The following is a 13,181-nucleotide window of genomic DNA, read 5'->3' on the forward strand; positions in this document are numbered from 1 at the left end:
ATGGCCTCTCTGAATCTGTGGCCTTTTTCAAGAATACCCTAGGTGAGGGGCGCCTGGGTGGCTCAGTGGGTTAAGCGTCTGACTTCGGCTCAGGTCATGACCTCACAGTTCGTGAATTCGAGCTCAAGCCCTGCGTCAGGCTCTGTGCTGACAGCTCGGAGCCTAGAGCCTGCTTTGGATTCTGCTCATGTTCTCTTTCTCTCTCTCAAAAATAAATAAACATTAAAAAATAAACTAAAGGGGCACCTGGGTGGCTCAGTCATTTAAACATCTGACTTCAGCTCAGGTCATGATCTCAGGGTTCAAGCCCTGTATCGGGCTCTGGGCTGAAGAGCTCAGAGCCTGGAGCCTGCTTCGGATTCTGTGTGCCCCTCTCTCTCTGCCCCTCCCCCACTTGCATTTTGTCTTTCAAAAATAAACATTTTAAAAAAATTAAAAAAAAAGTGAACACTGATTTGTTCCAGACCCATGTCAGGAGACACTCACAGCTTACAGGCTAACTACCTAGTTTTTATATGTCTAGGGTAGTTCTAGGAAAGTAGGGAAAGAGTTTTACTTCTTCCTGATCCAGTCCTAGAGAAAATAAAAATTTCCATGCAAATAAATATTTTTATTTTATATTTATATTTTCTGGTCATATATATTACACGCATATATTGCTTTTTTGTGATTAAAAAATTATATGAACTCATTGTAAAAATTTTGCAAATACCTAAAAAGTTAAAATTATTTATGAGTCTTTTTGCTACCTAGATATAACCATAATCAATATTTCATTTCTTCTCAGTCTCTCATATATATACAATTTCTGTTTTTATTTATTAAAAAAATTTTTTTTATGTTTATTTCTGAGACAGAGAGAGACAGAGCATGAGTGGGGGAGGGGCATAGAGAGAGGGAGACACAGAATCGGAAGCAGGCTCCAGGCTCTGAGCTGTCAGCACAGAACCCGACGCGGGGCTCAAACTCACAAACTGTGAGATCATGACCAGAGCCAAAGTCGGACGCTCAACCGACTGAGCCACCCAGGCACCCCAACAATTTCTGTTTTTAAAAAGCGTGGGATCATTTCCTATCTTCTTGAACTTTGAGGGAATATACCGATCCTGGATCATATTGGTACTCTGGAGACAAAGCAGTCTTTGGAGAAAGTCTTTTGACTTTGGTTTCTATAGCATTGATTTCTGCTCTAATCTTTATTATTTCCCATCTTCTCTTTGGGGTTTTATTTGCTGTTCTTTTTCCAGCTCTTTAAGGTATAAGGTTAGGTTGTATATCTGAGACCTTTCTTCCTTCTTTTTTTTTTTAATTTTTTAAAATATATATTTTTTTTATTTTAGAGAGAGAGACAAAGCACAAGTTGGGGAGGGGCAGAGAGAGAAGGAGACACGGAATCTGAACCAGGTTCCAGGCTCTGAGCTGTCAGCACAGAGCCCAATGCTGGGCTTGAATCCACAAACCACAATATCATGACCTGAACCGAAGTTGGATGCTCAACTGACTGAGCCACCCAGGTGCTCTGACCTTTCTTCCTTCTTTAAGAAGGCCTGGATTACTATATACTTCCCTCTTATGGGGAGTATATAGTGCTTTTGCTGCGTTCCAGAGGTTTTGCGCTGTGGTGTTGTCATTTTCATTGGCTTCCATGTACTTTTTAATTTCCTCTTTAACTTCTTGGTTAGCCCATTCATTCTTTAGTAGGATGTTCTTTTGTCTCCAAATATTTGTTATCTTTCCAAATTTTTTCTTGTGATTAATTTTGAATTTCATAGTGTGGTGGCTTGAAAATATGCACAGTATGATCTCAATCTTTTTGTACTTATTGAGGGCTGATTTATGTCTCCGTATGTGATCTATTGTACTGCTTTAGGCTGAAATGTTTGGAATATATCTGTTAAGTCCATTTGGTGCAGTGTGTCATTCAAAGCCATTATTTCCGTGTTGATTTTCTGTTTAGATGATCTGTTGCTGTAAATGGAGTGTTGAAGTCTCCACTATTACAGTATTTTTATCAATGAGTTTCTGTATGTTTGTGATTAATTGATTTATGTATTTAGGTGCTTTCACGTTTGGAGCATTAATGTTTATAGTTGTTAAATATTCTTGGTGGATAGAGCCCTTAATTATGATATAATGCCCTTCTTCATCTCTTGTTACATCTTTATTTTTTTAGATTTTTTTTAATGTTTATTTTTTTTGAGAGAGAGACAGAGACAGAATGCGAGTGGGTTGTGGCAGAGAGAGAGGGAGACACAGAAGCAGAAGCAGGCTCTAGGCTCTGAGCTGTCAGCACAGAGCCCGACGCAGGGCTCAAATTCACAAGCTGTGAGATCATGATCTGAGCCGAAGTTGGATGCTCAACTGACTGAGCCACCCAGGAGCCCCTACATATTTATTTTAAAATCTAGATTTTCTGATATAAGTATGGCTACTCTGGCTTTCTTTTGGTGGCGATCAGCATGATAGGTTGTTCTTCATCCTCTACTTTCAATCTGAAGGTGTCTTTAGGTCTAAAATGAGTCTCTTGTAAACAGCATATAGATGGATCTTGTTTCCTTATCCATTCTGTGACCATATATCTTTTGATTGGAGTGTTTAGTACATGGACATTTAGAGTGAGTACTGAAAGATATGAACTTATTGCCATTGTGTGGCCTGTAGAGTTGGAGTTTCTGGTGATGGTCTCTGGTCCTTCTTAGTCTTTGTTGCTTTAGTCTTTTTTTTTTCTTTCTTTCATCTTTTCTCCCCTCAGAGAGTACCCCTTAAAATTTCTTGCAGGGGTGGTTTAGTGGTCATGAACTCCTTTAGTTTTTGTTTGTCTGGGAAACTCTGTATCTTTCCTTCTATTTTGAATAACAGCCTTACTGAATAAAGAATTCTCAGCTGCATATTTTTCTGATTCAGCATGTTGAATATATCCTGTCACTCCTTTCTGGCCTGCCAAGTTTCTGTGGATAGGTCTGCTGTGAACCTCATCTGTCTTCCCTTGTAAGTTAAGGACTTTTTTTCTCTTGCTGCTTTCATGATTCTTTCCTTGCCTGGGTATTTTGTGAATTTGACTATGATATGCCTTGTTGATGGTCTGTTTTTGTTGAATCTAATGGGAGTTCTCTGTGTTTCCTGGATTTTGATGTCTGTGCCTTTCTCCAGGTTAGGTAAGTTTTCTGCTATGAATTGCTCACATAAACCTTTTACCCCTTTTTCTCTCTCTTCATCTTCTGGGACTCCTCTCATTTGGATGTTATTCCTTTTTAATGAGTCACTGAGTGCTCTAATTCTTACATCGTGCTCTTTTGCCTTAATCTCCCTCTTTTTTCCTGCTTCATTGTTCTCCATAAGTTTGTTCTCTATATCGCTGATTCGCTGCTCTGCTTCATCTGTCCTTGCCGCTGTGGCATCCATTCTAGATTGCAGCTCAGTTATAGCATTTTTTCTTTCATCCTGACTAGCTTTTACTTCTTTTATTTCTGCAGAAAGGGATTCTAATCTATTTTCAACCCCAGCTAGTATTCTTATTATCGTAATTCTAAATTCTGGTTCAGACATCTTGCTTGTATCTATGTTGATTAAGTCACTGGCTGTCATTTCTTCCTGTTCTTTCTTTTGGGGTGAATTCCTTCATTTCATCATTTTGGGGGAAGAAAATTAAAAAATTAAAACCAACACAAAAAAATCAAATAAAAGATGCTAGATTCTAGGTGTGTTTTGGTCTGGCTGTTTAAAGAAGCTTGGTAGAGGGGCACCTGGGTGGCGCAGTCGGTTAAGCGTCCGACTTCAGCCAGGTCACGATCTCGCGGTCCGTGAGTTTGAGCCCCGCGTCAGGCTCTGGGCTGATGGCTCAGGGCCTGGAGCCTGTTTCCGATTCTGTGTCTCCCTCTCTCTCTGCCCCTCCCCCGTTCATGCTCTGTCTCTTTCTGTCCCCCAAAAAATAAATAAAAACGTTGAAAAAAAAATTAAAAAAAAAAAAAAAAAAGAAGCTTGGTAGAGAAAAAAGGGGAAAGAAAAGAAAAGGAAAATGTTTGAAAATTAAGAAAAAATGAATACAATAAAATAGACAAATGAAATGATTAAAGTAGAATAGAATTAAAAATTTACAAAAAATAAAAAATATAGTAGAAAAAAACAATCTTTTTTAGAAGAACAGAAATAAAAATACTTTTTTTTCCTCTTTTGGTATTCAAAAATAAACAAAAAGAAAAAAAATGAATAGATGGACCAGTGAACAGAATGAAATACACATGAAATTACATCCAGTTTCCCCTAGTAGTTAAACTATGAAGCACTTTATAGTCTGAAAACTAAGTAAGCAGAGAGACATGTAGTGTTCCTCTAGAGCACAGTTGGATGGGGCTTGGTGTAACAGCTCCGTTCTCCATTAGATGGCGCTGCTTAGCTCACTGGGGTGGATTGTTGTGGTACATGTATGCCTGTATGCGCATGTTTGGGAGAGGTGAAAATGGTGTCACCCAGCTACCTGGTCTCTAGCATCAGAACTCTGTGCTCTCGGGGCACCTGGGTGGCTTGGTAGGTTAAGCATCTGAATTCAGCTCAGGTCATGATTTCACAGTTTGTGAGTTCAAGCCCCACACTGGGCTCTGTGCTGACAGCTCGGAGCCTGGAGCAAGCTTCTGATTCTGTGTCTCCCTCTCTCTCTCTCTGCGTCTCCACCACTCACACTCTGTCTCTCTCTCAAAAATAAATAAACATTTAAAAAATTTTTTAAAAAAAGAACTCTGTGCTCTCACCAACCAGCAATCAAGCACCCCTCCTCTGTCTCCAGCTTTCATCCACTCCCCACTTATATGCTGTCTGCAACCAAGCTGTCAGCCTGCCAGGCAGTACCTCCCTCCTGAGTTTTATCTCAGATGGGGCTGTGTTTCCAAACCCCTCACTTCTGAGGGCCCTGTAGCTTTGACCTGCTCTCACCCTTTGAGAGGGTCTTGCAGAGCAATGGCTGGTGCCAGCCCACCCCCATGAACATTTGTGTGACTGCACTGCTGCAGATGTCCAGAGACTGCCAGCCTGCCCCAGAAAGTTTGTGGGATCGTGTAGCAGCAGCGTTTCAGGGATTGTGGTAAATCACTACACACATCTGGCACCAGGCTTCACTGCTCCCTAATGTCCTTATTCCAACACCAGAAAACGTGTTTGTTCTTTGGGGTCTTCTGGGACCTCTGCCTGTAGGAAAGCCACACAGCCTCTACCAAATGACTTCCCAGGGTAACCATCTCTCCCTGTGTAGCCCGAGGACCCCTTGGACCTCACTGTCTGCTCCTGAGGATTCACCCTTCCCATCAGAGCTCTGCCGGGTATCCAGCTGCAGAGTTTCAGACTCTGCACTCCCTTGTTTATAGAATCCTAATGGTATTTAAACCCTGCCCTTTCTCCTTTCTCCCTTTCTTGTTCAGTCCCTTATGGGTGTTTCCACTGTTTCTCTCCAGCTGCTTTTAGGAGGAATGCTTTTCCCATATTCTCCCTCTGTCTCCATCCTCTCTCTGCAAGCAAAGATAGCTCCCTGCCCTCTGAAGCTTCTCTCTTCCCCAGTTCATCTCTCCGTGCCATGTTCCTGCTGAGTTCTGTGACTCAAGTTATGCAGATTGTCGTGTTAATCCTCAGATCAATTTTCTAGGTGTGCAAGATGGTTTGGTACTGATCTAGCTGCATTTCAAGGATGAGAGAAGCAGAAAACTTCCATGCTGCTCCACCTCGTTGGCCCCACCTCCGGAAGCCTTTGACTTTGAATGCACAGTGTGAAGGACACTGCTTCCTTTGAATGATTGAATGAGCTACTTTGCTTTTTTTTTTTACTATCATACTTTGATGGATTCTCTGGAATCTTGGAATTGGTGAGGACCTCCGAGATCAGGTCCCTGGAATGTTTTAAATGTCACATGCACCAGAGGGCAAGAAGGAGCAGTTGACACGGACAGTAGACATATACCTTGGACTTTTTTATACCTACTGTCTTTGTTGTCAGTGTCACATCACAGGCAGAGAGGGACCCTGTGTGACACAGTCCTGCTGTTACATGGGGGGTGATAGCTGTTGATAAGCAGGGAGAAAAACCTGTTCCTAAGGTATAAATGGAGCCTGCCAGCCTACTGATGTGGGTCTTCATCAACTATTTCTTTCATTAGAGAGTGTTGTTTGTATAGATCAATAGAGTGGTGTCAGTATCTTTACTTTCTTTCAAAAAGGAAGTGAACTCACTTTTATTAATAACATGTCACATAAATACATAGAGACTGTATCAGTGGAATGTAAAAAATGTAAAACAGGCTTTAAAAACAGAATCTTTAAGGGTTTTATGACAGCTCTCAAATATTAAACATATTTAAATTTGGGATTAGGTTGAAAAACTTTTAGTTATAAGCCATGGGGATATAATATACAGCATGGTGACTGCAGTTAATAATACTGTGTTGTATATTTGAAAGTTGCTAATGGAGTAGTAGGTCTTAAGAGTTCTTATCACAAGAAAAAAGAACTTGTCACTGTGCTGGTGATGGATGTTAGTTAGACTTACTGTGACTAGTTTGCAGTGCATATAAATATTGAATCTTCATGTTTTATATCTGAAACTAATGTTATATGTCAATCATAACTCAGTTTTTTTCAAGAAGGCAATTTTGCCAAAATAAAAATACGTTTTGAATCAAGGGAAAGGGATTGCTCCGAAGATGAAGCTATTAATTTAAAATGTTCTTTTAAGACTGTTAAAAGTACTTTAAAGGAAGAAAATTAAAACTTAAATTCCCTTAAATGTATTTAAATTATGATATTTAGCTAAATTTAATTTAAATTATGATACTTTACTTCTCTTAATCTCTCTGAATCAGCCATTTGGACCCTGTGTGTTAGTCAACTTCCGAAACCATGGCAGACTGAGCTAATGGCTGACTCATCTCCCCATATAAAGATATAGAAAGGCCAGTTAAATTAAAACTAACAGAATACCTCCTCCCCAGCTCTGTTAACAAACTACAACTCCTCTGTAACCCTTCCCATAAAGGAAGAAGAAGTAGGGAAGGGGCAAAGGAGGAAAGAGGGGAGGTAGAGGAAGAAATCAGCCAGCTGGAAACAGTAGGAACAGTCACGTAGCTTACTGTAAGCACAGATGGGTTCAGACATTTTTGTACTCCCATAAAGACGTTTTTATGGACAGACTGTGGCTACCTCACTTCTGTATCAGATTGGGACTCTTTGTTTTATGGAGTGTCTTTGAGCCAGAGGTAAAATTGTCTGTCACAGAGTTTCCTTACTTCCTTAAATCCTAATCTGGAAAACTGCTTCTTTACCTAAGGATATCTAGACCTTGAGCTGTGTAACTTTGAGATGATTACTCTGTGTGTGTACGTGTATGGGGGTACATATATGCATATAAATAGAAGATCATCATCTCCACAGAAGTCTAGAATAGAATTTTTTTTAACTTTTTTTTTATTGTGGTAAAATATACATAGCATGAAATTTGCCATTTTAGCCATATTTAAGTGTAAAGTTCAGTGGCATTAGTTACATTCACAGTGTCGTACAAACATCACTACTGTCTGTTTCCAAATCTTTTCTTAACTCCGAGCAGAAACTCTACACATTAAACAGCATTAGTGTAACCTTAACCTTCTTTCCTTATCTCTGAATTTTCCAATTCAAGATAGGTCATAAAAGCAGGATCATGCGATATTTGTTGTTTTATGTCTGGCAGATTCACTTAGCAGGATGTGTTCAAGGTTCATCTGTGTTGTAACATACATCAGAACTTAATCCCTTTTTATGGTTAAATTAATATTCCATTGTATTTATAAATCATGTTTTATTTATTCATCAGTTGATTGTATTTGGGTTGCTTCTACCTTTTGATTATTGTGAGTAATGCTGCAGTGAGCTTTGGCATACACATATTTGAGTTCCTAGAATGGCATTTTGCAAACTGAGAAATACATAGATTCTGTATGTAGAAATATTAGGTCATCTGTATTTCCAACATTGATTAAAATTATTATTTCAGGGTAACTTAAGTATACACAGAATAGGGGTGCCTGGGTGGCTCAGTCGGTTGAGCATCTGACTTCAGCTCAGGTCATGATCTCACAGATCATGAGTTCAAGCCCCACATCAGGCTCTGTGCTGACAGCTCAGAGCCTGAAGCCTGCTTTGAGTTCTGTGTCTCCCTCTCTCTCTGCCCCTTTCCTGTTCATACACTTTCTCTCTCTCAAAATTAAATAAACATTAAAAAAATTTAAAAAATATATACATAAAATAACACTAAGAACTACTTGTGCTTTTTAAAAAAAAAAAAAAAAGTTTTTATTTTTAAGTAATCTCTATTCCCAACATGGGACTCAGACTCAAAACCCCAATGTCAAGAGTCACATGCTCTACTGACTGAGCCAGCCAGACACCCCAGAACTCCTTACACTTACAGTTCTTATAAAATCAAACCAATTTTCCAGTTAAGTAAAAATAAAACTATAAAATCAGTATAGCTAAAGTGAACAATTTTCATCAATTACATTTACTGAAAAGAAATGGGTTTTGCTGATGTTGATAGTATAAAAAGATAAATTTTTTGGCACAATGGAACATTATTTTAGCCATCGTTATTATGTTTCCTTTATAACAGTGAGCTTGTTTTAGACCACTAATCCATTATTTTGATGGGCAGTCTATTTGCTAGAGTATTCCAGAATATAAATCTGGAAAACAACAATTTAAGGAGAAGTTTTTTTGTTACTACAACAGTCTCACCAATGAATGGTTGGCAAGCAGGTTCTTGTAAAGACAAATCCACAGAATACATCCACTTGATATCAGATACTGACTGCTACAGCACAGGTTTTATTTGGCTAATCCCACAGTTATTTCTGTTGGAACTTGCTTGAATTGGTAACTTCATATTACTTGACCTTCGTTTATTGTAAATACCACTTATTTATGTAGTCTGTGTTGATTATAAATAAATTCATTATCATAGAACTAGTATAGCACTCTAAAGTAGTATGTTGTTTTCATGATGTTAAATCAAATTCTTAGTTTATTAAATTAGAACCTAAGTCTTATAATGTGAAAATGTCTTTTACTTACTAATTATACCACAAGAATTTAGTTTTTCTTAACTAAAAAAATTTTAAATGAACATGATAGTGGCACACAAGATGGTTGTTAGTTGAACATTAGCATATCTTACCAGCACTTGATAAATTCTATTTCTCCAAGGCATCACTTGGCAATATCTTAAATGTAAACTTGAAAATTAGCTGGAACATTGAAAATGCCATGTAGTGCTGAATTATAAAATGGTCATCCATGGATTTAGAATATACTTTTTTTTTTTTTAAGTAGGCTCTGCACCCAACATAGAGCTTGAACTCATGACCCTGAGATCAAGAGATCTTGAGATCAGTAATCAAATGCTTTAATGACTGAGCCAGCCAGGCACCCCTTAGAATATTCTTGTATTTATTCTTTCTTAATACAAACATTTTTGTAAAGATTTTATTTTTTTAAGTAAGCTCTACACTCAATGTGGGGCTCTACTTACAACCCCAAGATCAAAAGTCACATGCTCTACCCACTGATCTAGCCAGGTATAAACATTTTTGATGGTCACAGAATTTAGATAGCCAAGAATATACCAAAACATACCAAAGGATAAACACTCCCCTATTTTGACAAATACTAGTCCAAACGTTAATGCTTTACTCACATTGAATTCTAATGCTTCACTTGGAAAGAGTTGATCTGCCTTAAAAATAGTGGGGGCTTAGGGGCACCTGGGTGGTTCAGTTGGTTTGAGTGTCTGACTCTTGGTTTCAGCTCAGGTCTTGATCTCACAGTTCTGTGAGGTCAGGCCCCACATGGTTCTTTGTGCTGAGCACACAGCCTGCTTAGGATTCTTTCCCTCTCTCTTCCTCTCTCCTCCTCTCTCTTTCTCTCTCTCTCTCCCTCTATCTCTACCCCTCCCCTGTACACGTGTTCTCTCTCTCAAAATAAATAAATAAACTTAAAAAAAAACATAAAGGGGCTTATGTTTTCCAAACTTCACATGAACTCTGTTTAATAACAAAGTTCATTTATTGTTTCTTTCTTTTTTAAAATGTTTGTTTATTTTTGAGAGAGAGAGAGAAAGAGAGAAACAGAGTGTGAGCAGGGGGAGGGGCAGAGAGAGAGGGAGACACAGAATCCGAAGCAGGCTCCAGGCTCTGAGCTGTCCACACAGAGCCCGACTCGGGGCTTGAACTCACAAACCATGAGATCATGACCTGAGCTGAAGTTGGACACTTAACTGACTGAGCCACTCAGGCGCCCCTTGTTTATTGTTTCTTCATAAGAAATAGGATTGCCATATAGATGAATAATTATCTTACCCAACTAATGAATTTTCCTTCTATTTGGAAAACTAAACTATGAGAAGCAGTTGTTTGATGAACACAGAACCTCTGCACACAGTAGGCACTCAGTGTGAGAGAAATGTTTTGATAGCCCCCTTCAGCACCTGTATCACTGAAAGAAAAACATTGTCAAAGAAACCTTGATAAATGTCTCAACCAGTTGATAATAATTTTCCCTTCTCTTGATTCCATATTGACCTCATGGCAGCCCTTAAATTTCTCTTTTGTGCCTAGTTCTGATTTTAATGAAATCTCAATTCTTATCCTATGACAGAAATTTATAACAAATAACGCCAACTTACATTGTGCAGATTCCCAAAGGGGAGTCCTCTTTCTAACCAACCCTTGTCCATTTTTCCTTAATTGCTTACATTCTTTTTTATTTTTTTAATGTTTGTTTTTCGAGAGAGTGAGACTGTGAGCAGGGAAGGAGCAGAGAGAGAGAGGGAGACACAGAATCCAAAGCAGGCTCTAGGCTCTGAGCTGTCAGCACAGAGCCCGATGTGGGGCTCGAACTCACAGACCATGAGATCATGACCTAAGCTGAAGCCAGATCGACTGAGCCACCCAGGTGCCCCAATTAATTGCTTACATTCTTGATGATACCCTTTCTGGCATGGGGAATTATGAATCTCCTATTTACTTACTGCCAATAACATGCTTTTCATTTAAAAATATTAAATGTTTTCATACTTAAGTGATTTTATATCTAACTGTATTATAATTCCTGATTAGCAATATTTTATCTCCATAAAACTGGTAACTCCATGTGATTTAGTTAATTTAGAAAATGTTCGTCTACAGACATTAGCAGAAGTAGCTTTGTTTTTTCATTAAAATTAAGTTTAATAAAATTTATTAAAATTTTATTACTCTGCAGTAGAGTAACTCTGCAGAGTAGAGTCACTCTGCAGTAGAGTTTGCTAATGTTTAATACATTTCAAATGTAAAGTATGGCTTCCCTATCAAATCACTGCTGAAGGTCAGGAATCCACCCTTACATCCTTTACAGCACCTTGCTGCATATAGCAAAGAGCGATAATACATTTGAACGATTAGATAATATAAATGGCTATTACTTGAATCTATTTCAGTAATAGTTAAGAAGTCCTCCCTTAATTTTGTCATGATTCTTCACCCAGCCAATAGAAGGTCCGTCTTGAGTCTCTCAGAAGACGTGATGCAGAAAACACCCATTCAACTCTTAGGAAGAGGGCTTTCTGTAAATAAATATGGTATTTCGCCACTTCGTCCTCCTCCTCCACTATCAGTCATGCTGGCCTGCTAGGGAGCAGTTCTGTTGTTGCCACTTCAACCCCATTTCCTTTTTACATTTTTAGGAAGTTTCAATAGAAATTCTTAAACTTGGGCACTTGGGTGGCTCAGTCGGTTAACCGTCCGACTCAGGCTCAGGTCATGATCTCACGGTTCATGAGTTCGAGCTCCGCGTCGGGCTCTGTGCTGACAGCTCAGAGCCTGGAGCCTGCTTCAGATTCTGTCTCCCTCTTTCTCTGCCCCTCCCCCGCTCACACTCTGCGCGCGCGTGTGTGTGTTGTGTCTCTCTCACAAATAAAATAAACATTAAAACAAACTTTTTTTAAATCCTTAAACTTTCAAGACAACTGCTAAGACAGAGTTCTATCAGCATCCCATACTTGTTGAGCACACATATATCTTTGTAAATGTATGTTAAAGGAAATTGAATAGGAAACCTATTTTATGAGACTTTTATAAAGGTGAAATTTTATGTAACTTTGTATTTGATTTTTGTACAGGCAGAAATACTCAGTGTCCTCAGTCACAGAAACATCATCCAGTTTTATGGAGTAATTCTTGAACCTCCGAACTATGGTATCGTCACAGGTAGGCACGAATCATTTGACTTTTCTTTCCCCAATTACCTAGCTTTAGATTCCTTAATATGCTAAAATGCTTAATATTAGGTTCAGTCATGAATTGTGTGCTACTGTCAGATGTCACTTCTGTTGCTATAAAGCATTAATAAAGCTGATTATATCAATATAATTAAGAATGGTGTTTCCACTTCTACCCATGTTTAATTGTGCTAATTATATCTGCGTAAATGCTATTTAAATGCACTCGCAGCTGCAATACCAATATTTAAAGGTGCCGTTTAACTAAAATTTCATTTAATTAGCTGAAATGAGCAATGTTTTTTGTAACTCCGTGACCTTTTACAAATTAAGATTTCTTGAGCTGTTCATGTTGTAATTCTTTGCAAGGTATTTTAATCCCTTTAGAGCATTCTTTCCTCAAGGTCTCTGACGTGAGAATAATATTTTTCAGGTTTGGTCATCGGGGTTGGTAATGACCTTGATCTAAATTATCACATTTGGAGCAGCAGTTTATAACTGATGGGAATACCCTTTCCAGAAAGGAGCACACAGAAAATGTTGCCATATAAAAACAAAGACCCATGTTTTTAATACTTTGTGCTCATATGTGTACAATCCAATAAGCAGCTTTAGGTCTATAATAAGTATAACATTCAATTTTATAATAAATGACTTTGGTCACGTTCTTTATCATGGCTGTTCTTTGATTAAAACAAAACCAACAAGAAACCTTAACAGATTAACCCTGTCTTCTTCTGCTATAGTGGTAACACCTATAATTTTCTTTACAGAAAGTAATAACCAAAATAACCCTTAATAAAAAGGTTTGGATTCAGTACTTTCTTATAAACGCTCTCATCTAACACTTACAGTAACCCCATAAGATAGGTAAAGTAATTTCTATTTCATAAATAAGAAACTAAAACTCTAACTT

The 13,181-nt window shown here is 38.3% G+C and overlaps 1 protein-coding gene across 4 annotated transcripts in view; it reads left to right on the top strand.

Annotated features, from left to right (window-relative positions):
- MAP3K20 (mitogen-activated protein kinase kinase kinase 20) overlaps positions 1–13,181 on the top strand; it is a 188,198-nt gene that overhangs the window by 77,744 nt on the left and 97,273 nt on the right. For all 4 annotated transcript variants that reach the window (XM_040475410.1, XM_040475411.1, XM_040475409.1 and 1 more), the window contains one exon: positions 12,167–12,254. In XM_040475410.1, coding sequence (XP_040331344.1) covers positions 12,167–12,254 — 88 coding nt within the window. The remainder of the gene's footprint in view (positions 1–12,166; positions 12,255–13,181) is intronic.

Source organism: Herpailurus yagouaroundi, unplaced genomic scaffold, assembly GCF_014898765.1.
Source record: "Herpailurus yagouaroundi ecotype Mexico unplaced genomic scaffold, PumYag 140, whole genome shotgun sequence".
NCBI lineage: Eukaryota > Metazoa > Chordata > Mammalia > Carnivora > Felidae > Herpailurus > Herpailurus yagouaroundi.